Source organism: Anolis carolinensis, chromosome 2 (genome assembly GCF_035594765.1).
Source record: "Anolis carolinensis isolate JA03-04 chromosome 2, rAnoCar3.1.pri, whole genome shotgun sequence".
NCBI lineage: Eukaryota > Metazoa > Chordata > Lepidosauria > Squamata > Dactyloidae > Anolis > Anolis carolinensis.
This window is the reverse complement of record NC_085842.1, coordinates 169,194,421-169,220,751: the sequence shown is the minus strand read 5'-3', so window position 1 is coordinate 169,220,751 and position 26,331 is coordinate 169,194,421. Positions and strand designations below refer to the sequence as shown.

At 45.6% G+C, this 26,331-nt stretch overlaps 7 protein-coding genes across 7 annotated transcripts; 4 read left to right on the top strand and 3 right to left on the bottom strand.

Moving 5' to 3' along the window:
- Nucleotides 1–251: 251 nt before the first annotated feature.
- On the bottom strand, nt 252–851 carry LOC100557042 (histone H2B 5). The gene has a single exon (XM_003224474.4). The coding sequence runs from the start codon at nt 786–788 to the stop codon at nt 408–410; it is 381 nt and encodes a 126-aa protein (XP_003224522.1). The 5' UTR covers nt 789–851; the 3' UTR covers nt 252–407.
- A 273-nt stretch (nt 852–1,124) lies between these two features.
- Nucleotides 1,125–2,106, top strand: LOC100557242 (histone H2A type 2-C). The gene has a single exon (XM_008116435.3). The coding sequence runs from the start codon at nt 1,285–1,287 to the stop codon at nt 1,672–1,674; it is 390 nt and encodes a 129-aa protein (XP_008114642.1). The 5' UTR covers nt 1,125–1,284; the 3' UTR covers nt 1,675–2,106.
- Nucleotides 2,107–4,251: 2,145 nt separating this feature from the next.
- LOC100557439 (histone H3) lies at nt 4,252–14,355 on the bottom strand. Its single transcript, XM_062971058.1, has 3 exons — nt 13,570–14,355; nt 12,208–12,211; nt 4,252–5,260 (listed from the first exon to the last, which is right to left on the bottom strand). Exons 1-3 carry the CDS (start codon nt 13,900–13,902, stop codon nt 4,941–4,943), a joined length of 657 nt encoding a protein of 218 aa, XP_062827128.1. The 5' UTR covers nt 13,903–14,355; the 3' UTR covers nt 4,252–4,940.
- LOC100560791 (late histone H2A.2.2) lies at nt 9,197–12,538 on the top strand. Its single transcript, XM_062971057.1, has 3 exons — nt 9,197–9,826; nt 11,685–11,763; nt 11,856–12,538. The coding sequence occupies exons 1-2, from the start codon at nt 9,448–9,450 to the stop codon at nt 11,705–11,707; spliced, it is 402 nt and encodes a 133-aa protein (XP_062827127.1). The 5' UTR covers nt 9,197–9,447; the 3' UTR covers nt 11,708–11,763; nt 11,856–12,538.
- A 2,782-nt stretch (nt 14,356–17,137) lies between the features above and the next one.
- LOC100557637 (histone H2A type 2-C) lies at nt 17,138–17,621 on the bottom strand. Its single transcript, XM_003224477.4, has one exon. The coding sequence runs from the start codon at nt 17,569–17,571 to the stop codon at nt 17,182–17,184; it is 390 nt and encodes a 129-aa protein (XP_003224525.1). The 5' UTR covers nt 17,572–17,621; the 3' UTR covers nt 17,138–17,181.
- A 293-nt stretch (nt 17,622–17,914) lies between these two features.
- Nucleotides 17,915–18,462, top strand: LOC100557833 (histone H2B 5). Its single transcript, XM_008116438.3, has one exon. It carries the CDS (start codon nt 18,031–18,033, stop codon nt 18,409–18,411), a length of 381 nt encoding a protein of 126 aa, XP_008114645.1. The 5' UTR covers nt 17,915–18,030; the 3' UTR covers nt 18,412–18,462.
- A 4,325-nt stretch (nt 18,463–22,787) lies between these two features.
- On the top strand, nt 22,788–23,478 carry LOC100558030 (histone H4). The gene has a single exon (XM_003224479.4). It carries the CDS (start codon nt 22,847–22,849, stop codon nt 23,156–23,158), a length of 312 nt encoding a protein of 103 aa, XP_003224527.1. The 5' UTR covers nt 22,788–22,846; the 3' UTR covers nt 23,159–23,478.
- The last annotated feature ends 2,853 nt before the right edge of the window (nt 23,479–26,331 follow it).

Here is a 26,331-nt window from a genome sequence, read left to right as displayed (position 1 = left end):
TTCCTGCCCTAAAACCACGGAACAAAAACTTTACAGAAGCAATGATTGATGAAATATGTCATACCCAGGGCTCATATGTAGAAGTGATGCAATTTGGCACTGCATAGATATGAGGGCTGCAGCATGAAGACCATGCAAAACTACAACTCCCATGATCCATCACCCTAAGACTAACTGCATTGCTTCTACAGTAGAATTATGATCAGTGGTTGTATGACATTTTTTAAAAAGGCTTAAGACGGTACATTGCATCAAGAGAACCCACATCAGCTTTATTAGACGCGTATTGTTTTGGAATGAGTTTTGTCCCAGAGATCATGGCAGTTAGGTGCCTCCAGCTCTTTCATAGAGGAAGTGGGTGGCTCTGAAAAGAGCCTTTGGGTTCTTGGGTGCCTCTCTTGCAAGGCTTACTTGGAGCTGGTGTACTTGGTGACGGCCTTGGTGCCCTCAGAGACCGCGTGCTTGGCCAGCTCCCCCGGCAGCAGGAGGCGCACTGCAGTCTGGATCTCGCGAGAGGTGATGGTAGAGCGCTTGTTGTAGTGGGCCAAGCGGGAGGCCTCGCCAGCGATGCGCTCGAAGATGTCATTCACGAAGGAGTTCATGATGCTCATGGCCTTGGAGGAGATGCCTGTGTCGGGGTGTACCTGCTTCAGCACCTTGTACACGTAGATAGAGTAGCTCTCCTTGCGGCTCTTGCGCCGCTTCTTGTCTCCCTTCTTCTGGGTCTTCGTCACCGCCTTTTTGGAGCCCTTCTTGGGCGCAGGAGCGGACTTGGCAGGTTCAGGCATCGTCACGTCGTGCGTTCACTCTTCTTCACAACAGACTCTAAACTCTAAGGCGAATTCCTTCCGTCGCTGTATTTATAGTCTCCCTATGCAAATGAAGGGTTCCAAACCTCCCGTTCCTATTGGACAGAGGAATTCTGCAGGCATGCAAATTAGAGTTCTGTAATTTTCGGCTTCCTATTGGAAGCGGAAGACGTCCGAAGGTTCTAACTGGCCGGCGTGAGAGTGAGGCGTTCTGATTGGCTCTAAGGCGCTTGTGAGGGCTGAGGCCAATCAGTAGCGATGTTACCTTGAAGGAGGAAGGCATAAAAGGCCTCTGTGGGTTTTTTCCCGCTTGTTTTAATTCTAGCTGTCATTGGCTCAGAACGCCAGGCGTTCGGAGCAGCCAATCAACAGCGTCAATCCCGAGCATCAGGAGGACATAAAAGACCCCCGCTTGGCTCTTTAGTAATCAGTGCCGCTTTGCTTGTCTTGCTGAGAGTGTCTTGTTGGCGCCATAATGTCCGGCCGCGGCAAGCAGGGAGGCAAGGCGAGGGCGAAGGCGAAGTCTCGCTCTTCCAGGGCAGGGCTCCAGTTCCCCGTCGGACGCGTCCACCGCCTCCTCCGCAAAGGCAACTACGCCGAGAGGGTGGGAGCCGGAGCCCCAGTGTACCTGGCCGCGGTGCTGGAGTACCTGACGGCTGAGATCCTGGAGTTGGCTGGCAATGCGGCCCGGGACAACAAGAAGACCCGCATCATCCCCCGACACCTGCAGCTGGCGGTTCGCAACGATGAGGAGCTGAACAAGCTCTTGGGGGGAGTCACCATCGCCCAGGGCGGAGTCTTGCCCAACATCCAGGCCGTGCTCTTGCCCAAGAAGACCGAGAGCCATAAGACCAAAGGCAAATGAGAAACAAATAGTGCCACACCAAACGGCTCTTTTAAGAGCCACCCACTAATGTCAACGAAGGGGCTGAAATCTTGAGTCTGGAAGGTGGGGCATCTACACTGCAAATTGAATACAAATTGCTTTGAAATTTAATTATTTGGCATATTTATATACTGGCTTTCTCACCCCTGGAGGGTACTCAAGGTGGTTTGCAACATAGTAATGACAGAAATTCAATGCCAACATACAATAGAAAAACAATAATTAAACACGAACATAGCTATAAATTAAAATCATTAGAACCATTAAACATGCACACACATCTAAACACCAAGACGGCATTAAAGCAATGGTTCCCAAACTTGGCCTACCGCCCACATTCCAGAAAAAAATATTACTTGGCACCCCCTATAAATTAATTTTTTAAAAATTAAAACGGTAATTAAACAGAAAGATATATGTATTAATGCATATGGCAAATGCAAATGTGGCCATCACCGCCCAGGGGGTGGTAGCGCCCTCTTTGGGAATCACTGCATTAAAGCATCCTAATATAAATATTAAAATCACATGATCCAAAAATCGTATACCAGTCTGTGGCCATTCCAATTGTCATTGCAGAAATACCCTGGCTCAGTGACATGGGAGTCCTGGGAGTTGTAGTTTGATGGAGCACCAGCACTCTTGAATAGAAAACATTGATCTTGTCAGATGACAGCTCCTATTATTCCATAGCATTATGCCATGGCAATTAAAAGAGAGGATTCAGGTTGCATTCCTTCTACAGTGCAGATTATTATCATTAACATGTTTATTATACTGTTGCTGTGAGTTTTCTGGGCTGTATGGCCATGTTCCAGAATCATAGAGTTAGAAGAGACCTCACCGGCCATCCAGTCCAACCCCCTGCCAAGAAGCAGGAAAATCACATTCAGGAAGCTTTCTCTCCTGACGTTTCGCCCACATCTGTGGTAGGCATCTTCAGAGATCATGAGGTCTGTTGGAAACTAGGCAAATGGGGTTTAAATATCTGGAAGGTCCAGGGTGGGATAAAGAACTTGTCTGCTTGGGGCAAGTGTGAATGTTTCAATTGGCCACCTTGATTAGCATTGAATGGGCTTGTAGCTTAAAAACCTGGCTACTTCCTGCCTAGGGGAATCCTTTGTTGGGAGGTGTTAGGTGATCATGATTGTTTCTTGTCTGGAATCCCCCTGTCTTCTGAGTGTTGTTATTTTATTTCCTGACCTATTTTAAGAGTTTTTAGAACAAAAAATGGCAAGTATTAAAAGACTTTAAAACCAGGACAATAAAGAAAGACCAACACTCAGAAGACAGGGGAATTCCAGACAGGAAGCTTGCAAGGCTATTAAATGCTAATCAAAGTGGTCAATTGGAACATTCACACTTGCCTCAAGCAGACAACAGTTCTTTCTCCCACCCTGGACATTCCAGATATATAAATCACACTTGCCTAGTTTCCAACAGACCTCATAACCTCTGAGGAGGCCTGCCATAGATGTGAGTGAAGGTCAGGAAAGAATGCTTCTGAAACATGGACATACAGCCTGGAAAACTGACAGCAACCCACTGATTCTGGCCATGAAAGCTTTTGACAACATATTTATACACCGCTCTTTTCTCTCCACAAGGAGACTCAAAGCAGATGCACCCAAGGTTCTGTTCAACATCTTTATTAACGACTTAGAAGAAGGGTTAGAAGGCACGATCATCAAGTTTGCAGGCGACACAAAACTGGGAGGGATAGCTAACACTCCAGAAGACAGGAGCAGAATTCAAAACAAACTTAACAGACTAGAAAGATGGGCCAAAACTAACAAAATGAAGTTCAACAGGGACAAATGCAAGATACTTCACTTCGGCAGAAAAAATTAAATGCAAAGATACAGAATAGGGAACGATGCCAGTACGTGTGAAAAAGATCTTGGAGTCCTCATGGACAACAAGTTAAACATGAGCATACAATGTGATGCGGCGGCAAAAAAAAGCCAATGGGATTCTGGCCTGCATAAATAGGGGTATAGCGTCTAGATCCAGGGAAGTCATGCTACCCCTCTATTCTGCCTTGGTCAGACCACACCTGGAATACTGTGTCCAATTCTGGGCACCGCAGTTGAAGGGAGATGCTGACAACCTGGAAAGCGTCCAGAGGAGGGCGACTAAAATGATTAAGGGTCTGGAGAACAAGCCCTATGAGGAGCAGCTTAAAGAGCTGGGTATGTTTAGCCTGCAAAAGAGAAGGCTGAAAGGAGACATGATAGCCATGTACAAATACGTGAGGGGAAGTCATAGGGAGGAGGGAGCAAGCTTGTTTTCTGCTGCCCTGCAGACTAGGACGTGGAACAATGGCTTCAAACTACAGGAAAGGAGATTCCACCTGAACATCAGGAAGAACTTCCTCACTGTGAGAGCTGTTCGGCAGTGGAACTCTCTGCCCCCGGACTGTGGAGGAGGCTCCTTCTTTGGAGGCTTTTAAGCAGAGGCTGGACGGCCATCTGTCGGGGGTGCTTTGAATGCGATTTTCCTGCTTCTTGCAGGGGGTTGGACTGGATGGCCCGTGAGGTCTCTTCCAACTCTACGATTCTATGATTCTAAGGTCCCAAGATTCCTCAAATGTGTGTTTTTTTGTCTCCTACAACCTGCGTGGGGGTGCTTCATTGTGGTTTCCAACATTTACAACAGTAAAGGTTTGCTGTTGAATATCCCCACTTTATGCACTTGCCTGTGTCATAGGAATTACAGAGTAGAAGCAACCTGAGTGGCCCTTAGGAGAGTCACACTCAGTCTCAGTGGGAAGAAGAGGCAAGCCCCCTCGGAACAAATATGGCCAAATATCCCCGTGAGAGGTTCACAATGTGGAGGCCGTAAGTCGGAAACAATCTGGAGGCAGACAGCAGCAGTAATAGGGCAGTAAATATCACTAGCCAGTCACCCACTCAGGCCAAAAAGGAGCAGAAAGTTCTCAAGGCTCTATTTTCACAATAAAGAATGTTATCTGTCATTAGTGACAAGTTCCTTTTTTTTTCTTGCAGGAAAAGGCTTTTAAGTGCACTAAGCTAAGCAGGGACAGCTCTGGTTTGTACTTGGGTGGGAGTCCGCTAATGATCACTAGGAGCATGGGCTATTTCAAAGAAAGGAACTAGCAAAACCCCTCTGGGGTTTCCTTGCCTTAGGACAGGCATAGGCAGCAGCGAATGCAGCTCTTTGCTGAGCAGGTGGTGGCCCTGAAAAGGGCCTTTAGGTTGGGTGGGGGCTGTGGGGCGCTGTCTTCAGCCGCCGAAGCCGTAGAGGGTCCTCCCCTGGCGCTTGAGGGCGTAGACCACGTCCATGGCGGTCACCGTCTTCCTCTTGGCGTGCTCCGTGTAGGTCACGGCGTCGCGGATCACGTTCTCCAGGAAGACCTTCAGCACGCCGCGCGTCTCCTCGTAGATCAGGCCCGAGATGCGCTTCACGCCCCCGCGGCGAGCCAGGCGCCGGATGGCCGGCTTGGTGATGCCCTGGATGTTGTCCCGGAGCACCTTCCGGTGCCGCTTGGCGCCTCCTTTCCCCAGCCCCTTCCCGCCTTTGCCGCGACCAGACATGACTGCAACTCGCCTCAAACGCTTTGCGCTACTGCACTCCTCGTCTTCGTTTTGGTATTATATTGACTAAAGCCCGACCAGAGGGAAAACTTGAAGCAGCGGAAGAGGCGGCTACAAGCTACACGTTTGTATCTCACTATAGAACGTCGCTCACTCGTCTGCGCCAATGAATGACGAGAGCCTTTTGAAATGCCCAATCAGACATCCCCGCTTGAATAGGGAAAAGTGGCGCCTTTCATTAATTTTCTGCACCTCCTCTCCTCTCAAGTCGGCAATGTGAATGTCACCTCCTGGTACTTTTGGACTAAACGTTGTCAAGCCTTGTCCAATAAGAAGAAGTATTTCTATGCAGCCAATAAAGGAGTGGTTGCTGCTATTTCGCTGGAAGAGAAGGCTTTGATGCATTTCCTGATAACGCTATGTAAGAGGGGTTGCTGTGAGTTTTCTCGGCTGTGTGGCCATTTTCCAGAAGCGTTCTCTCCTGACGTTTCGCCCACATCTATAGCAGGCATTCTCAGAGGTTGTGACATGTTGGAAACTAGGCAAGTGGGGTTTATATATCTGTGGAGTGCCCAGGGTGGGAGAAAGAACTCTTGTCTGTTGGAGGCAAGTGTGAATGTTGCAATTGACTACCTTCAAGGTCTGGCTGCTTCCTGCTGGGGGAATCCTTTGTTGGGAGGTGTTGGCAGGCCCTGATTGTTTCCTATCTGGAATTCTCCTGTTTTCAGAGTGTTGTTCTTTATTTACTGCCCTGATTTTAGAGTTTTTTTTAATAGCCAGATTTTGTTCATTTTCATGGTTTCCTCCTTTTTGTTGAAATTGTCCACATGCTTGTGGATTTCAGTGGCTTCTCTGGTGGTTGTTAGAGCGGTCCAGCATTTCTGTGTTCTCAAATAATATGCTGTGTCCAGGTTGGTTCATCAAGTGCTCTGCTATGGCCATGAAAGTTTTTGACAACTCTATGTAAGAAGCTTTTTGTTCCTGGGTTATAAGTGTAATTTCCTTATTGGTCCTATCATAAAAACATGGGGAAAGTTTATTGAACAGCAAAAGCTTTGTTTTTGTGGGACATCCTGCAGCACATTTTGCTATAGTGTCTCCAATTAATATCTCATCAAGGCTCAACCAATTCACTATATTTTGTGGCAGCCAGAAACAACATAAACAATTAGAGTAAAACAACTACTTTTGAAATAGTAAAGGGTAAAGGTTTCCCCTGACGTTAAGTCCAGCCGTGACCGACTCTGGTGGTTTGGTGCTCATCCCCATTTCTAAGCCGAAGAGCTGCCTTTGTCCATAGACACTTCCAAGGTCATGTGGCCGGCATGACTGCATGGAGCACCGTTACCTTCCCACCAGAGCAGTACCTATTGATCTACTCACATTTGCATGTTTTTGAACTTCTAGGTTGGCAGGAGCTGGGGCTAACAGCGGGCACTCATTCCGCTCCCGGGATTTGAACCTGGGACCTTTTGGTCCGCAAGTTCAGCAGCTCAGTGCTTTAACACACTTTGCCACTTTTGAAATAAGTACAATTAAACAGGAAACAACACTTTCAAACCAGTAACATATTTTGTTCCAAACTTTATTATATAGTGTAATTTTTCTCAACCAGCTGTGAAAGCAATTGAAGTGCAAACTACCATTTATTTGAAGATTAGGGCTGAAAGAAACTGAAAAAAGGGTGGTGGAGCTATTCATTTTTCCTTCATCTGTGCAAAATGAATGTCATTTGGCATCACCTTAACTATCATGGCTCAATGATGTACAACTACAATTCCCAGGATTCCAGAGCATTGAGCCTTGGCAGTTCAAGTGGTGTCAACTACATTCATTCTACAGTGTAGTGACATCTCAGGACTCCAGTCATGTTTAAATGTTGTTTGGCCTCAGCACCATTCAAATGGACTACTTGCTCTGAAACACAAATTCATCCATGTAGTGCTGAAGTGAAGTTGTGAAATGTGAAATCAAAACAGAAAAGTATGTTGAAGATCAAGGGTGGAACATAGTTGATGAAACTCAAGAGTGGATAATGGTAAGTTGATGTAATCACTTTATTATGTGATGGATGTTTTCCAATATCTCCTAAGAATGCAGTTCACCTTATGGATAATATTTCATATGCAATTCAAATGTAAAGAGTAAAGGTCAAACCTGGGAAATAGCATAAGATCATACCTTGTAGTGCTGACTCAGAAATAACCACCTGGTAAAGCCCCTGGTGGTGCAGTGGGTTAAACCGCTGAGCTGCAGAACTTCCTGACTGAAAGGTTGGCAGTTCAAATCCAGGGAGTGAGGTGAGCTCCCACTGTTAGCCCCAGCTTCTGCCAACCTAGCAGTTCAAAAACATGCAAAGGTTTTCCCTGATGTTAAGTCTAGTCATGTCCGACTCTGGAGGTTGGTGCTCATCTCCATTTCTAAGCTGAAGAGCTTAGAATCCATAGACACCTCCTAGGTCAGTGGCTGGCATGACTGCATGGAGCGCCGTTACATTTCCGCCAGAGCAGTACCTATTGTTCTACTCACATTTGCATGTTTTTGAATTGCTAGGTTGGCAGTAGCTGGAACTGACAGAGGGAGTTCACTCCACTCCCTGGATTTGAACAGTCGACCTTTCAGTCAGAATGTTCAGTAGCTCAGCGGTTTAACCCGCTGCGCCACTGGTGGATCCTACTAACAACAATAGATAATATATAATTATATACTTTGTTTGTGCTGGTCACGTGCAGTAATAAAGTTTTGTAGTTGTTGTTGCTGTTGTTGATATACTGTTTTATTGTTGCATGCTTGTATATTTTAAATTGTTCTAATTTTTTTATTGTGAGCTACTTTGAGTTTCTGAATGGAGAGATAAAGTGGGAGATCAATAAATAAAGTTTCCCCTGACGTTACATCCAGTCGTGTCCAACTCTGGGGGTTGGTACTCATTTCCATTTCTAAGCCGAAGAGCTGGCGTTGTCTGTAGATACCTCCAAGGTCATGTGGCCAGCATGACTGCATTTTTTTTCCATGTCAGGAGCGACTTGAGAAACTGCAAGTTGCTTCTGGAGTGAGAGAATTGGCTGTCTGCAAGGACGTTGCCCAGGGGACACCCAGATATTTTGATGTTTTACCATCCTTGTGGGAGACTTCTCTCATGTCCCCGCATGGAGCTGGAGCTGATAGAGGGAGCTCATCCGCGCTCTCCCTGGGTAGGATTCGAACCTGGCAGCTTGCAGATCAGCAGCCCAACCTTCAAGTTACAAGGCTTTAACCCACTACTCCACCAGGAGCTCCTAGCATGACTGCATGGAACGCTGTTACCTTCCTGCCGGAGTGGTACCTATTGATCTACTCACATTTGCATGTTTTCGAACTGCTAGGTTGGCAGAAGCTGGAGCTAACAGTGGGCGCTCACTCCGCTGCCCGGATTTGAACCTGGGATCTTTCGGTCTGCAAGTTCAGCAGCTCAGCACTTTAACACACTGTGCCACCGGGGGCTCAGTGTGTTAAACAATAAATACATGCATACAAATACATACATTGAAGCTGGCAAGGCCATTAAGGCTAATCAAGGTGATTAATTACAACATTCACACCGGCCTCCAACAGACAAGAGTCCTTTCTCCCACCCTGGACCTTTCACAGATATATAAACCTCCCTGGCTTAGTTTCCAATATACAGTAGAGTCTCGCTTATCCAACGTAAACGGGCCGGCAGAACGTTGGATAAGTGAATATGTTGGATAATAAGGAGAGATTAAGGAGAAGCCTATTAAACATCAAATTAGGTTATGATGTTACAAATTAAGCACCAAAACATTATGTTACACAACAAATTTGACAGAAAAAGTAGTTCAATACACAGTAATGCTATGTAGTAATTACTATATTTACGAATTTAGCACCAAAATATCACGATGTATTGAAATTACTGACTACAAAAATACGTTGGATAATCCAGAACGTTGGATAAGTGAGACTCTACCTCACATTTAAAACGGTGCTGAACTTTTGCTGTGGAGCTGGTCCAAGTGCTTCTGACACTTCCGGGAAGGAAATCAGCCTCTCTTCCTCTGATTGGGCAGCCAGTCTCAAGTTTCTCTGGTTCCCATGGTAGCATCAGAATGCACAACCAATCAGAAGCGCCCGCTGCAGGGCCGAGAGTTGGCTTGCTTTTCTCAGCGGGGAAGAAGAGCCAAAGCAGAAAGGCATGTCTGGGCACGGGAAGCAGGGCGGCAAAGCCCGGGCCACCTCCCAGTCCCGTTCCTCCCGGGCTGGGCTCCGTTTCCCCGTTGCCCGCATACATCGTTTCCTTCGGAAAGGGAACTACGCCAAAAGGGTGGGAGCCGGTGCCTCGGTTTACCTGGCCGCGGTGCTGGAGTATCTGACGGCTGAGATCCTGGAGCTGGCCGGCAACATAGCCCGGGACGCCCAGAGGAACCGCATCACCCCCCGCCACTTGATGGTGGCCATCCGCCTCGACCAGGAGATCAACAAAGTCCTGGGCAAAGTCACCATCGCCCAAGGAGGGGTCCTGCCCAACGTCCAAGCTGCCATTTTGCCCAAGCATAAGAATTTCAAATCCAGAGGTTAGTAGGGTACTAGGGCGGCATCTATACTATAGAGTGAACCGGTTTGATACCACTTGAACTACCATGGAGCAAGGCTATGGGACCCTAAGAGCTGGAGTTTTCCAAGGCCAAAGAGTGCCAGTGCCTCACCCATGGATTCCACCACCTGGAGCCGTGGTAGTTCATGATTTTAATGTTTAATATGTTTTTATGTTGATATTATTGTGTTTTTATGATTTCAATCAATACAGTAGAGTCTCACTTATCCAAGCTAAACGGGCCGGCAGACGCTTGGATAAGCGAATATCTTGGATAACAAGGAGGGATTAAGGAAAAGCCTATTAAACATCAAATTAGGTTATGATTTTACAAATTAAGCACCAAAACATGTTATATAACAAATTTGACAGAAAAAGAAGTTCAATACGCAGTAATGTTATGTAGTAATTACTGTATTTATGAATTTAGCACCAAAATATAACAATATATTGAAAACGTTGACTACAAAAATGGCTTGGATAATCCAGAAACTTGGATAAGTGAGACTCTACTGTAGTTGTATTTTATTATTGTTATGCAGGCAATGAATTTTGCCAATAATATGTTTGGAAACCGCTTTGAGTCCCCCATGCAGTATACAAGTGAAGTAAATAATAAGTGGTACCAAACTGTGTTACTTCTACAGTGTAGATGTACTCTTGGAAGTATGATCTGTAGTACTGTGGTGCATCCTTCCCATCGACATATATATTTGCAAGAAAGTTTTATTCACTGGGTTGCTGTGAGTTTTTTAGGCTGTATAGCCATGTTCCAGAAGCATGCTCTTCTGATGTTTCACCCACATCTATGGCAGGCATCTTCAGAGGTTGTGAGGTCTGTTGCGAACTAGGCAAGGGAGGTTCATATATCTGTGGAATAATGTCCAGTGTGGGAGAAATAATTTTTGTCTGTTGGAGGCAAATGCGAATGTTACCATTGGCTACCTTGATTAGCATTTAATGCCCTTTCCGCTTCAAAGTCTGGCTGCTTCCTGGTTGGTGGAATCCTTTGTTGGGAAGTGTTAGCTAGGTGTTAGGAGCATATTATTTGAGAAAACAGAAATGATTGGACCACTTTAACAACACCATGTCAGACTACACAGAGAAGCCATTGAAATTCACAAGCATGTGGGCAATTTCAGCAGAAAGGAGGAAACCATGAAAATGTACAAAATCTAACTACCAGTATTTAAAAAAAAAACCCTCTAAAATCAGGACAGTAAATAAAGAACAACACTCAGAAGACGGGAATTCCAGACAGGAAACAATCAAGACCAGCTAATACCTCCCAACAAAGGATTTCCCCAGGCAGGAAGTAGCCATGCTTTGAAGGTCCAAGGATTTTCAATGCTAATCAATGTGATTAATTGAAACATTCACACTTGTCTCCAACAGACAAGAGTTCTTTCTCCCACTTTGGACCCTCCACAGATATCTAAACATCACTTGACTAGTTTCCAACGGATCTCACAACCTCTGAGTGTGCCTGTCATAAATGTGGGCAAAACATCAGGAGAAAATGCTTCTAGAACATGGTCATACAGCCTGGAAAACTCACAGCAACCCAGTGATTTCTGCCATGAAAGCTTTCGACAACACATAGGCTTTATTCAGTTTAAACAATAATTAAGAAGGCTAGGATACAAAAAAAATACACTCAACTTGTTCTGTTGCTAATAGGCCTCCTTCCATGAAATGTGGGTAAACTTACTGCAGGCAAACTTTCAGCTCTAGCAGTGTAGAGGCAACCCATGTTGGACTGTCCTTCACAGCAGAGAACACTATAACCTAGTTCAAAATTAAACACAAAAATAATAATCTGTGTTCTTGATTTGTAGGAAGCTGGGACAAACTTTGGTGATGGTCCAGGGACCATGTGCTATTGCCTTGCAGAAGCTAGCATCCACAAAGGTCCAGGTTTGTGAACATATCTAGAGAAATCTTAAGAGATCATGGTGTTTTAATGATGAATAGAATGGCATTTTAATAACACTTTCTTTAATATTTAGGAATCTGTCGAGCTGCTGACCAGACAATCTGCATCTGTATCTTGGGCCTGTTTCACGCAGAATTGTATCAAGAAAACTTAGAGGAAACGCTGCACGCCTTGGCACAAATGTGAACATTCTCACAAACATCTTTGCAGGAACAAAGATGCATCTTCTTTGAATGTTGGGTTGATGTGAGTTTTCAGGCCTGTATGGAATTGTTCCAGAAGCATTCTCTCCTGATGTTTCACCCACATCTATGACAGGCATCCTCAGAGGTTGTGAGGATGCCTGCCATAGATGTGGGCGAAACGTCAAGAGAGAATGCTTCTGGAACATAGCCATACACCCCTGAAAACTCACAGCAATCCACTGATCTTGGCCATGAAAGCCTTCGACAACACTCTTTGAATGTTATCAGAATGTTTTGTACTAGAAGGAAAAAACCAAAGATTGATTCAAAATGAATATTTCCTTTTTTCAAGAAATGTCTTCTGAGATTAACAGTGAAGTGGTAAAGACCCGCTGCACCCTTTCTTGCTCTGCTTCAACTATCTTCAGCTAATGTTTCTAAGCAAAGTTTTTAAAGTATTGATGGAGACTGCATTTGAAGATGGGCAAAACAACTGGGGGAGAGTCATAGTTATTTTTGTACTTGCTGGATTTCTTTCTTAGATATTAAATAAACACAGACTTACTTTGGAGCCCCCGATGGCATAGTGTTAAAGCGCTGAGTTGCTGAACTTGCGGACCGAAAGGTCACAACTACAAATCCGGGGAGCAGAGTGAGCGCCCACTGTTAGCTCCAGCTTCTGCCAACCTAGCAGTTCAAAAACATGCAAATGTGAGTAGATGAATACGTACCGCTCCGGCAGGAAGGTAACTGCGCTCCATGCAGTCATGCCGGCCACATGAGCTTGGAGGTGTCTATGGACAACTCTAGCTCTTCGGCTTAGAAATGGAGATGAGCACCAACCCCCAGAGTTGGACACAACAGGACTTAACGTCAGGAGAAACCTTTACCTTAAGCCCCTGATGGTGCAGCAGATTAAACCACTGAGCTGCGGAACTTGCTAACTAAAGGTAATTGATCACTTTGAATAGCATTAATGGCCTTACCAGATTCATGTCCTGCCTGGGGAATAATTGTTCAGAGGTATTAGCTGCCCCTGATTGATTCATGTCTGGAATTCCTGTTTTGAGAGTGTTGTTCCTTATTTACTGTTCTGATTTTAGAGTATTTTTGATACTGGCAGCCAGATTTAATACTGACAAGGCAATTAATGCCAATCAAGGTGATTAATATTCACACTGGCCTCCAACAGACAAGAGTTCCTTCTCCCACTCTGGACCTTTCACAGATATATAAACCTTCCTTGCTTAGTTTTTTCCAACATACTCACCTCTGAGGATGCATGCCATAGATGTGGGCAAAACGTCAGGAGAGAATGCTTCTGGAACATGGCCATACAGCCTGGAAAACACATGCAACAACTATATCTGAAAATCCTTTATGAAACATTGGTGGGCCAACAAAAGTTCCAAATGGAGGCAACAGAAGAGTAAAGCCAGCTCCCTTTTGGGTCTTGTGAGTGGCCCTGAAAAGAGCCTTTGTGGTTGCGGGTCCTTGGCTTGCTTTCCTCTCTCTCTCCCTCCCTCAAGCCCTCTCTCCGCGGATCCTGCGGGCCAGCTGGATGTCCTTGGGCATGATGGTGACCCTCTTGGCGTGGATGGCGCAGAGGTTGGTGTCCTCGAAGAGCCCCACCAGGTAGGCCTCGCTGGCCTCCTGCAGAGCCATGACGGCCGAGCTCTGGAAGCGGAGGTCGGTCTTAAAGTCCTGGGCGATCTCGCGGACCAGGCGCTGGAAAGGCAGCTTGCGGATGAGCAGCTCGGTGGACTTCTGGTAGCGGCGGATCTCCCGCAGGGCTACGGTGCCCGGGCGGTAGCGGTGGGGCTTCTTGACTCCTCCCGTGGCCGGGGCGCTCTTCCGGGCTGCTTTCGTCGCCAGCTGCTTGCGGGGAGCTTTCCCGCCAGTGGACTTGCGAGCGGTTTGCTTGGTACGAGCCATAGCCAGCTACCTTACCTCACTCTCCAAACAGGCTTCTGGAGCAGCGCGTGCAGAGACCGGGTATTTATAGAGAAACTGCCCTCTTCTGATTGGCCGAAGTCGCCTCTTTGAACTTCCCGCGCTGTGAAGGGATTGGACGAGCAGAATCTTCACAAACCCTCGCACCTCTCTCCTCTCTCGCTTCTGAAATCCCACCTTAGGAATGTCGGGAAATTCAAACTCTTGCCAAACCCGGTCTCCTTGTTAATTTTAAGGTGTATGTCTATCTACGCTGTGGAGCTCCGGTGGCGAAGTATGTTAAAGCACTGAGCTGCTGAACTTGCAGATCGAAAGGTCCCAGGTTCAAACCCCAGGAGCGGAGTGAGCACCCGGTGTTAGCTCCAGCTTCTGTCAACCTAGCAGTTCGAAAACATGCCAATGTGAGTAGATCAATAGGTACCGCTCCAACAACCTAGCAGTTCGAAAACATGCCAATGTGAGTAGATGAATAGGTACTGCACCGGCAGGAAGGTAACGGCGCTCCATGCAGTCATGCCAGCCACATGACCTTGGAGCTGTCTACGGACAACACCGGCTCTTCGGCTTAGAAATGGAAATGAGCACCAACCCCCAGAGTCAGACATGACTGGACTTAACGTCAGAGGAAAATCTTTACCTTTACCTATCTATCTACGCTGTAATATGAACGCGGGTTGACTCCTTTTGATCCGCTGCGCTCAAAATGGTTTCAGTCAGTACCATTCCTCTCACTGCAACTTTGGAATGCATCAATAGGTCAGGCATGGGCAAACTTCGGCCCTCCAGGTGTTTTGGACTTCAACTCCCATAATTCCTAACAGTCGGTAGGCTGTTAGGAATTATGGGAGTTGAAGTCCAAAACACCTGGCGGGCCGAAGTTTGCCCATGCCTGACCTATAAAATACAGTATTAAAAACTCTAAAATCAGGACAGTAAATAAAGAACACTCTGAAAACGGGAATTCCAGACATGAAACAATCAGGGCCAGCTAACACCTCTCAACACAAAAAGATTCCCCCATGCAGGAATCAGCCAAGCTTTGAAGCTGCGAGGCTATTCGGTGCTAATCAAGGTGATTAATTGCAACATTCACACTTGCCTCCAACAGACAAAAGTCTGGATATTCCCTCTTGCCTAGTTTCCAACAGACCTCACAACCTCTGAGTATACCTACCATAGTGTGGGCAAAACATCAGGAGAAAATGCTTCTGGAACATGACTATACAGCCCAGAATACTCACAGCAATCCATTATATATGTCTTTTTGTGAGCAGTTGTGAGGCCAGGAATTAATTTGATAATTTGTTTTCCCTCTTTGGATCAGAATGTAGGAAATGTGGAGTGAAATAATTCCCTGAAAATCCCAGGTCAGACCCAGCTTATTTTGGAAGCTAAGCTGAGTCAGACCTGGTTAATATTTGGATGGGAGACCACCAAGGAAAATCTGGTGCTGTAGTGCTTTATATCAAGGGAAGAGACCAGTAAAGCCAGCTCTGAGTAATCCTTGTCTAAGAAAACACTATGAAATCCATGAGGTTGCTGTAACATATCTATGTACTTGCCACTGGCAAACAAAACAACACACACCTGGTTCTGAGACAGCCTTGGTGGTTAATCCTCAGATGGTTGTTCTACAGAAAACCTTTTTTTTATACATTATAACATTCCTTTAAAAGAAACATAGAAAATGGAAAAGGGGAAAAAACAGAAAGGATAAAATAAGAAATCTGACTGCTTTTCCAGCAGTCAGAAACAGGAATTATTTGTGCCCCTTACATTAGCAACACTTCTTTTTCTGATTGGTGAAATGATAGCTTTATTAGGAATGGAAACTTTGTGTTGTTGAAGGCTTTCATGGCTGGAATCATTGGGTTGCTTGGAATTTCCGGGCTGTATCGCCATGTTCCAGAAGCATTCTCTCCTGACGTTTTGCTGACATCTATGGCAGGCATCCTCAGAAGTTGTGAAGTCAGGAGGGAATGCTTCTGGAACATGGCCATACAGCCTGGAAAACTCACAGCAACCCAGTGGTTCTGGCCATGAAAGCCTTCGACAGCACAATAGAGACATTGTTTTGGTCAAAGAAAGTGACATTATTCAAAGGCTGGAAAACTGAAATGATTTGCCAACTTTCAGTGATTGGAAGGAATTAAAGGGTGGAGGGGAAGAGAAGTGCCACTCAAAACTCCTCAGGACTGTAGAGGTTGTTTCTGTTTTCATTCTGATCGCTAGAAAAGGTTTACAGTAACCGAGGGTGCATCTACTCCAGTGGTTCTCAATCTGTAGGTCCCCAGATATTTTGGCCTTTAACTCCCAGAAATCCTAACAGCTGGTAAAATGGCTGGGATTTCTGGGAGTTGTAGCCAAAACACCTGGGGACTCACAGGTTGAGAACCACTGATCTACACTATACAATGGATGGAATCTGACAGCTTTGAACTACCATGGTTCGATACTATGGAAACAAGGGAGTTGTAGTTTCACGAGGTCTTTAGGTTTTTAGGTTGGGTTGCGGTGAGGTTTCCAGGCTGTATGGCCATGTTCCAGAGGCATTATCTCCTACTGCTTGCCCCAGCAAACTACAGCTCCCAGGATTCGATAGCACTGAGCGTTGGAAGTGAAATTGCAATCATTCTATGGTGCATAATATTATGGGCTGGGACATCACAGAGCGAGAAGGAAGCCACGTCTTTCATTGGAGCTTTTCAGAGGAGGAGGCTGAGTGGGCGGGAGTTGGCCGAATAGCCCGCGCCAGACAATGATTGGCTCAATCGGATTCTTTTCTGGCAGTGTAATGGCTGAGAATTGGGTGCTTTTCAGGGCTCCCAAAAACCTTTTAGGGTTGGTGTGAGTTTTCCCTCTGTCTGGCCATGTTCCAGAAGCATGCTCTCCTGACGTTTCGCCTACATCTATGGCAGGCATCCTCAGAGGTTGTGAGGTCTGTTGGAAACTAGGCAAGTGGGGTTTAATTCTTCAGGATTAAATCAAACTTCCCTGTTTGTTGAGGAAGCCAAGGAGAAACACTTCCTGTTAGCAAACCTAGTATTACAAGACTGGATTTCTTTAAGACAGCTATAACCTTTTCTAGAAAAGTTACGTTGGGAATCCAGCAATATTTGTGCGCCAGAAAGTATATATTGGACTAACGCCTCTTGGATAGATCCAGCTCTTTCTTTGAAAGTGTGGGTGGCTCTGAAAAGAGCCTTTGGGTTCAACGTTCAGCGAGGGGATTTTTATTTAATCGGGGATCAAGGCTTCACCTTATTTCCCCTTGGCTTTGTGGCTCTCGGTCTTCTTGGGCAAGAGCACAGCTTGGATGTTGGGCAGGACCCCTCCTTGGGCGATGGTGACTTTGCCAAGGAGCTTGTTCAACTCCTCGTCGTTGCGGATGGCCAGCTGCAAGTGGCGGGGGATGATGCGGGTCTTCTTGTTGTCCCGGGCCGCGTTGCCAGCCAACTCCAGGATCTCAGCCGTCAGGTACTCCAGCACTGCGGCCAGGTACACTGGGGCTCCGGCTCCTACCCTCTCGGCGTAGTTCCCTTTGCGGAGGAGGCGGTGGACGCGACCGACGGGGAACTGGAGCCCTGCCCTGGAAGAGCGAGACTTCGCCTTCGCCCTCGCCTTGCCTCCCTGCTTGCCGCGGCCAGACATTATGGCGACACTAAAACACTCTCAACTAGACAAGCAAAGCGGCACCGATTACTAAAGAGCCAAGCGGGGGCCTTTTATGTCCTCCTGATGCTCGGGATTGGCGCTGCTGATTGGCTGCTCCGAACGCCAGGCGTTCTGAGCCAATGACAGCTAGAATTTGTCACCCTGACCAATGAGGAAAGAGGAAGCAGCTTTCTTCCAATTGGAACTGGGAATGCCACAGGCCTAGGATTTGCATGTGCGCGCGCCTCGGCAAACCACGCCAGCCAATGAAAGAGTGCTGCTTTGCTACCTTCATTTGCATAGACAGGCTTTAAATAGAGGAGACACAGAGGAGGAGCTTGCTTTCTTTCCTTCGACCTAGGTTGCTGTGTGAAGTCAGAGGAGAGGCATCTGTGAGGAGTCAAAGGAGAAGCATTTGCCTTGTGTTGTTTGAGTTGTTGACTTGTTGACTTCACAATGCCTGATCCTGCCAAGTCTGCTCCTGCGCCCAAGAAGGGCTCCAAAAAGGCGGTGACGAAGACCCAGAAGAAGGGAGACAAGAAGCGGCGCAAGAGCCGCAAGGAGAGCTACTCTATCTATGTGTACAAGGTGCTGAAGCAGGTACACCCCGACACAGGCATCTCCTCCAAGGCCATGAGCATCATGAACTCCTTTGTGAATGACATCTTCGAGCGCATCGCTGGCGAGGCCTCCCGCCTGGCTCACTACAACAAGCGCTCCACCATCACCTCTCGTGAGATCCAGACCGCCGTGCGCCTCCTGCTGCCCGGGGAGCTGGCCAAGCACGCTGTCTCTGAGGGCACCAAGGCCGTCACCAAGTACACCAGCTCCAAGTAGAGAAGCTGCTCTCCTTCCAGGGATCTCAAAGGCTCTTTTCAGAGCCACACACCTTTTCACAAAAAAGCTTGGTTCACTAAATAGTTTCAGTGGCAATCATTAAACGTTCTCTTTAGTGCTTGTCCAGGGTTTGTAGAGAAAGATAACACATCTAAGGAGGCAAGCACTGCAAATAATGTCTTAATACACATGTGTCAAACCCAAGGCTCACAGGCCCACATCCAGCTCACCGTGTCATTTTATGTGCCCCGCCTGATGCGAAATTAGATCAGTCCCATCTCTCCTGGTGTTTAGAAAACAACTCAAAACTTGGCTATTCAAGCAAGCATTCGGGGAGTGATAGCGACAATGAAGTAGTTAAATGATACCCTCGAGAATTGTGGAATGTTTAATTTTTATAATAATAATAATAATAATAATAATAATAATAATAATAATAATAAAACTATTTATACCCCGCCACCATCTCCCCGCAAGGACTCAGGACGGCTTACATGGGGCAGACAACATAAGGACAAAATAAACAGCAACATAATACAAATCACAATATATATAAACAAATACTAATACAATATGAAACAAGTGTGTTATAACAGTTAAAGCCAATCAATTAAATTGAAACAACAATACAAGGATAAAAAAATTGCATTTAAAACACATAGATGGTAGTAAAAAAAGCTAAAGGTTTCCCCTGACATTAAGTCCCGTCATGTCTGACTCTGGGGGTGGGTGCTCATCTCCATTTCTAAGCCGAAGAGCCGGTGTTGTTACCTTCCCGCCAGAGCAGTACCTATTGATCTACTCACATTGGCATGTTTTCGAGCTGCTAGGTTGGCAGAAGCTGGAGCTAACAGTGGCTGCTCCTGCCGCTCCCGGGATTTGAACCTGGGACCTTTTGGTCTGCAAGTTCAGCAGCTCAGTGCTTTAATCCACTTCGCCATCGGGGCTCCTACATAGATTGTAAGGCCATAATATATACAGGATAGATTATTTATGTTTATGTCTGTGTCTGATGTTTTATAGTTTTTATTACTTTAATCCACAGTGATATGTTATTTTCAGATATGTATTTTCTTACATTAATGTGAGGCATTGAATTTTGCCATCTACTACATTGTAATTCTGCCAACCTAGTTCGAAAACATGCAAGTGTGAGTAGATCACTACTCCAGTGGGAAGGTAACGGCGCTTCATGCAGACATGCCAGCCACATGATCTATGAGGTATCTACGGACAATGCCAGCTCTTTGGCTTAGAAATGGAGACGAGCAATTTTTAAAATATGGGCTTTTTTGGTATTATTTTGAAATAGCTGGTAAGACCAAAAGTAGATCTTTTCTAGCCAATGCTTAATTCAGGTAGGATTCCTGAATTTCTAGGTGACCCACATGCTTATTGCAAGTCTACTTCTTAGTAATAGGAAAATACTTTCTCAATTAGTCATGTTTCAATACCAATATTTCAGTGCAATTGAAGATATAGTCTCCATTGAGTCATGAATGTCATTGGTTTAATTCTTCCATGTCAGAAGTGGCTTGAAGAACTGCAAGTCACTTCTGGTGTGAGAGAATTGGCCGTCTGCAAAGACATTGCCCAGGGGACCCATGGATGTTAAGATGTTTTATCATCCTGTGGTGATCTTAAGCTTTACCTGACTTCCCCCACAGGACAGTTGTCATGAGGGTACACTGGGATGGAGAGTCATGTATACTGGGGAAAATGTGCAATATAAATTTAACCAATGAATCAACATATTGCAAAATCCCATTTCCTTCTTATTGATCTAATGCCAAACATGTTCTATAATTGTAATTTTTCTTTAAAAAATATTTAAATCAAGAAGACAAGCTTATCTGAGGTTTATCTGTAGTGTAGCAGTAAGGCAGGAGGCATGGTCTGTTCCTAAAACTAGAGCTCAGATAAATATAGATACAACCAGCTAATACTGCAATTAAGGGTGAATATACACTGTATTGTAGAATTAAAGCAGTTGGACACCACTTCAACTGCCTTGTCTCAATGCTATGAAATCCTAGCACCCTATCTTAAGCACCACTGAACAGAACAGGAATCAAAGACAGAGCAAGCTCCATGGGAAGCGGTAGTTTTCTCTTGCAACAAATGTGCTACTTTATTTCTTGTTACAAAATAGCTCTAAGGTGAAAAGAACAGAATAGGAAAGGGAAAGAGATCAGAGAGGCAACCTTGTATCAATTTGCTCACTTTGCTAACACTCCTTAAATGTGTTGTTAAAGACTTTCATGGCCGGAATCAGTGGGTTGCTGTGAGTTTTCTGGGCTGTATAGCCATGTTCCAGAAGCATTATTTCCTGACATTTCACCTGCATCTATGGCAGGTAACTTCAGAGGTTGGGAGGCATAGAATCATAGAATCATAGAATCATAGAATAGTAGAGTTGGAAGAGACCTCAAGGGCCATCTAGTCCAACCCCCCGCTAAGAAGCAGGAAATCGCATTCAAAGCACCCCCGACAGATGGCCATCCAGCCTCTGCTTAAAAGCCTCCAAAGAAGGAGCCTCCACCACGGCCCGGGGGAGAGAGTTCCACTGCCGAACAGCCCTCACAGTGAGGAAGTTCTTCCTGATGTTCAGGTGGAATCTCCTTTCCTGTAGTTTGAAGCCATTGTTCCGTGTCCTAGTCTGCAGGGCAGCAGAAAATAAGCTTGCTCCCTCCTCCCTATGACTTCCCCTCACATATTTGTACATGGCTATCATGTCTCCTCTCAGCCTTCTCTTCTGCAGGCTAAACATGCCCAGCTCTTTAAGCCTCTCCTCATAGGGCTTGTTCTCCAGACCCTTAATCATTTTAGTTGCCCTCCTCTGGACGCTTTCCAGCTTGTCAGCATCTCCCTTCATCTGCGGTGCCCAAAACTGGACACAGTATTCCAGGTGTGGTCTGACCAAGGCAGAATAGAGGGGGAGCATGACTTCCCTGGATCTAGACGTTATTCCCCTATTGATGCAGGCCAAAATCCCATTGGCTTTTTTAGCTGCCGCATCACATTGTAGGCTCATGTTTAACTTGTTGTCCACGAGGACTCCAAGATCTTTTTCGCACACACTGCTGTCAAGCCAGGCGTCCCCCATTCTGTATCTTTGATTTCCATTTTTTCTGCCGAAGTGAAGTATCTTGCATTTGTCCCTGTTGAACTTCATTTTGTTAGTTTCGGCCCATCTCTCTAGTCTGTCAAGATCATTTTGAATTCTGCTCCTGTCTTCTGGAGTGTTAGCTATCCCTCCGAGTTTGGTGTCATCTGCAAACTTGATGATCGTGCCTTCTAACCCTTCGTCTAAGTCGTTAATAAAGATGTTGAACAGAACCGGGCCCAGGACGGAGCCCTGCGGCACTCCACTTGTCACTTCTTTCCATGATGAAGACGACGCATTGGTGAGCACCCTTTGGGTTCGTTCGCTTAGCCAATTACAGATCCACCTAACCGTAGTTTTGTCTAGCCCACATTTTACTAGTTTGTTAACTAGTAACAAAACATGTTGGAAACTAGTCAAGTGGGGTTTATATGTCTGTGGAAAGAGAAAAAACACATGTGTTTGAGGCAGGTGTGAATGTTTCAGTTGGCTACCTTGATTAGCATTGAATAGCCCTTCAGCTTCAAGGCCTGGCTGCTTACTGCCTGGGGGAATCCTTTGTCTGGAGGTGATTAGCTGGCTCTGATTGTTTCTTGTCTGGATTTCCTCTGTTTTCAGGGTGTTATTTACTGTCCTGATTTTAGAGGTTTTTTTTAATACTGGTAGCCAGATATTGTTCATTTTCATTGTTTCCTCCTTTCTGTTGAAATTGTCCACATACTTATGGATTTCAATGGCTTCTCTGGATAGTCTGGCATAGCAGTTGTTAGAATGGTCCAGCATTTCTGTGTTCTGGGGACCCTCCAAAGATATATAAACCTCCTTCCACAGATATATAAATCCCACTTGCTTAGTTTCCAAGAGACCTCACAACCTCTGAGGATGTCTGCCATAGATGTGGAGAGAATGCTTCTGGAACATGGCCACACAGCCCAGAAAACTCACAGCAACCCACTCTTGTATCGGTTTGCACATATTACTGACAATCCCTAAATGATCCCTCCCTGTTTCACACACACCAAGAGGAAGGATTTAATTTCAAAGCATGACAGGCACCATTAGTCCTTTCTGCGCAGACTCCGCAATAAAAAGGAAACGCACGTTATTGTCCTCCTTGAAGCTGTGATGTCTGATTGGTCATTTCAAAACGTTCTCGTTGTTCATTGGCGGAAGCTCCTGAGGGTGAGACTGGGACGTGTGGCTTGTAGCCTCCGCCTCCAGGGTGAGGTTTTCCCTCTGGTCGGCTTCCCGGCAATATATAGCAGAGCTGCTGGAGCTCGGCACAGTTGATCATTGTTGTTCGGAGAGGCGAGAGCTAGAGCTTTGAGGATGTCTGGCCGCGGCAAAGGCGGGAAGGGGCTGGGGAAAGGAGGCGCCAAGCGGCACCGGAAGGTGCTCCGTGACAACATCCAGGGCATCACCAAGCCGGCTATCCGGCGCCTGGCTCGCCGCGGGGGCGTGAAACGCATCTCGGGCCTGATCTACGAGGAGACGCGCGGCGTGCTGAAGGTCTTCCTGGAGAACGTGATCCGCGACGCCGTGACCTACACGGAGCACGCCAAGAGGAAGACGGTGACCGCCATGGACGTGGTCTACGCCCTCAAGCGCCAGGGGAGGACCCTCTACGGCTTCGGCGGCTGAAGACAGCGCCCCACAGCCCCCATCCAACCTAAAGGCCCTTTTCAGGGCCACCACCTGCTCAGCAAAGAGCTGCATTCGCTGCTGCCTATGCCTATCCTAGGGTCACCTGGCAAGGAAATCCCAGAGAGATTTTGCTAGTTCCTTTTGTTGAAATACCCCACGCCCCTAATGTTCTTTGGCGTTCTCCCACCCAAGTACAAACCAGAGCTGTCCCTGCTTTGGTGCCTTCCTTATGGCTTAAATACTGTGGCTTGCTTAAAGGGACCAAGGAGCTGGAGCACAAAACATGAAGGTTCACACTCGTTTCCCAAGTCCATTGTTTGCTCTTTGATGACGTTTCAACGACTAGCCAATAGGAAGTGCAGTTGTGTGTGAGCGTAATTCTATTATTGAAACGCGCAAAGCACGTCGGAAACCGTAGTTTGAAGTAGTTTCATAGCCAGAATCACTGGGTTGCTGTGAGTTTTCCGGCCTGTGTGGCCGTGTTCCAGAAGCATTCTCTCCTGACGTTTCACCCACACCTATGGAAAGCATCCTTAGAGATTGTGACGTCTCCTGGAAATTAGGCCAGTGGGATTTACCTGTGGAATGTACAGGGTGCAGTAAGCAGCCAAACTTTGAAGCTGCAAGGCCATTCAGTGCTAATCAAGGTGGCCAGTTGAAACATTCTCACTTGTCTCAGACAAGAGTTCTTTCTCCCACCCTGGACATTATTCCACAGATAAATAAACCCCACTTGCCTAGTTTCCAACAGACATCACAACCTCTTAGGATGCCTGCCATAGATGTGGGTGAAACATCAGGAGAGAATGATTCTGGAACATGGCCATACAGCCCAGAAAACTCACTGCAACTCAGCGAAGGGAGGTTATCACTGCTATGCCTCTCACACAAGGCTTGCCATCCAAACATTGTGGTATCAGAGTCTGTCTTGTGTCTCACTACAAAAACAAATAAAATGGAGTGGATCATAGAATTGGAATAGACCTCAGTCCAAACCCCTGCCAAGAAGCAGGAAAATCACATTCAAAACACCCCTGACAGATGGCCATCCAGCCTCTCTTTAAAAGCCTCCAAAGAAGGAGCCTCCATTGTACCTTTCTCCAAAATGAGCTATTTTCCCTCAGAGCTTTTGTTCTCCCCATGCTTATCTAGAAATCACATTTCTACCCTCTAGTTCACAGTTGCTGTGCATCCAAAATAAATTTGTGGGTTCTTTGAAAGTAACTAGCATGAGATGTGGACAGCACAAACTTTCATAGGGTTCATCTCCACTGTAGAATGGATACGGATTGGAATCAAGGGAGTTGTAGTTTTATAAGATTTTCCGCCTTCTCTGTCAAAGAGTCAAATGCTTCATTAACAACAATTTCCAGAATTCCATAGCATTGGGCCATGGCAGTTAAAGTGGTCTCAAATGGCATTAATTCTGCAGCGTAGATGCACTCACTGACACAGCCTACTTCATCAATATGGTTGGTCTTGCCTCTTTCCAATTGATTTAGTTTTGCTTACCAATCATAGGAAGTTTCTTTTCCTACAGAGAGAAGAGGTACCATTGGTCTCTGATTATCTTTGATCAGGGATGGTGCAGTTATGTGTTAGCAGAGGGCCTATGTGTTTCTACTTGTAAGACAAAGCCAATGAATTAGTGATACAAAAGCAAAACAAATCTGCAATAAGGGGGAAATAACCACACAACTCAAATTAGTGGAAGGTCTTTGGATTCACCTATGTACGTGTTTTTTGTGAGCTTCAGAACTCTTAATCAGGTTTACAATTCTTGCTTTGTGTCTGAAAATGTTATGAAGCACAGTGAAGATTTTGTGTGTGTCAGGAGCGACTTGAGAAACTGCAAGTTGCTTCTGGTGTGAAAGAATTGGCCCTCTGCAAGGACGTTGCCCAGGGGACGCTTGGATGTTTTGATGTTTTTACCATCCTTGTGGGAGGCTTCTCTCATGTCCCTGCATGGGGAGCTGGAGCTGATAGAGGGAGTAATGTAAAGAAAATGGATTCCCTTGAATCAGCAAAACAATAATCCACTATTACAATACTGAAGTACAGTAGAGTCTCACTTATCCAACATAAACGGGCCTGCAGAACATTGGATAAGCCAATATGTTGGATAATAAGGCGAGATTAAGAAAAAGCCTATTAAACATCAAAATAGGTTATGATTTTACAAATTAAGCACAAAACATCATGTTATACAACAAATTTGACAGAAAAAGTCATTCATTACACATGAATGCTATGTAGTAATTACTGTATTTATGAATTTAACACCAAAATATCACAATGCATTGAAAACACTACAAAAATGCGCTGGATAATCCAGAACGTTGGATAAGTGAGACTCTACTGTATAGTAATTTGTTGTGGAAGTTCTCTACAAGGAAACATAGAGGAAGATTTGTTTATAGAGACTTTGGTTGAAATTTCCTTTATAAGAAAGAAAAAGAAATCACCATCGTGAACTTTAAAGAGGAAATCTGTTTAAAGTAACCCTTGTTGAAAATTCCCTTCTAGAAGAAAGAAACATTCATCAGTATTGTGAATATAACAAACTTACGTTTCATTGTATACTATTTTTTGTTGTACCTTTTGCAAGTTGTTGAAACAAGTATATGTTTGTGATTACTTCAGTATTGTAATAGTAGATTATTATTTGCTGATAGAGGGAGCTCATCTGAGGTGGTATTCGAACCGGCAACCTTCAGGCCAGCAACCCAGCCTTCAAGTCACCAGTCCTACCAGCATAAGGGCTTTAACCCACTGTGCTATTGGGGGCTCCTACAGTGATGATGTCCTATCGTGAGACCTGCTGTCTCAGGCCCCATCTATTTAAGGCAGCTGACTATTGAATGCAGCTTTAAGCCAGCATTGAAGAAAGTGGCTTTGCTGTGTAGATCATTACATAGACAATCCTGTAGCCAGTCTGAAGCTCGGATAGTGGTTATACTGCAGATGATTTTTATTTAAAAGTTTTTAAAACGACAGAGCACTGATGCGCATAAGGAGCTTTCTTTCAAGCGCATTTGTGGGAGTTCTGCTGTCTGGCTGCTGCAGTTTGAAGCTAGCTTTGAACTCCACTAAATGGTCAGTGTTTTCAGTCCTTTTCCTGACTGGGAGACTCAAAGTGAGGTGGTTTTGGCTATGAAAGTGACAGCAAC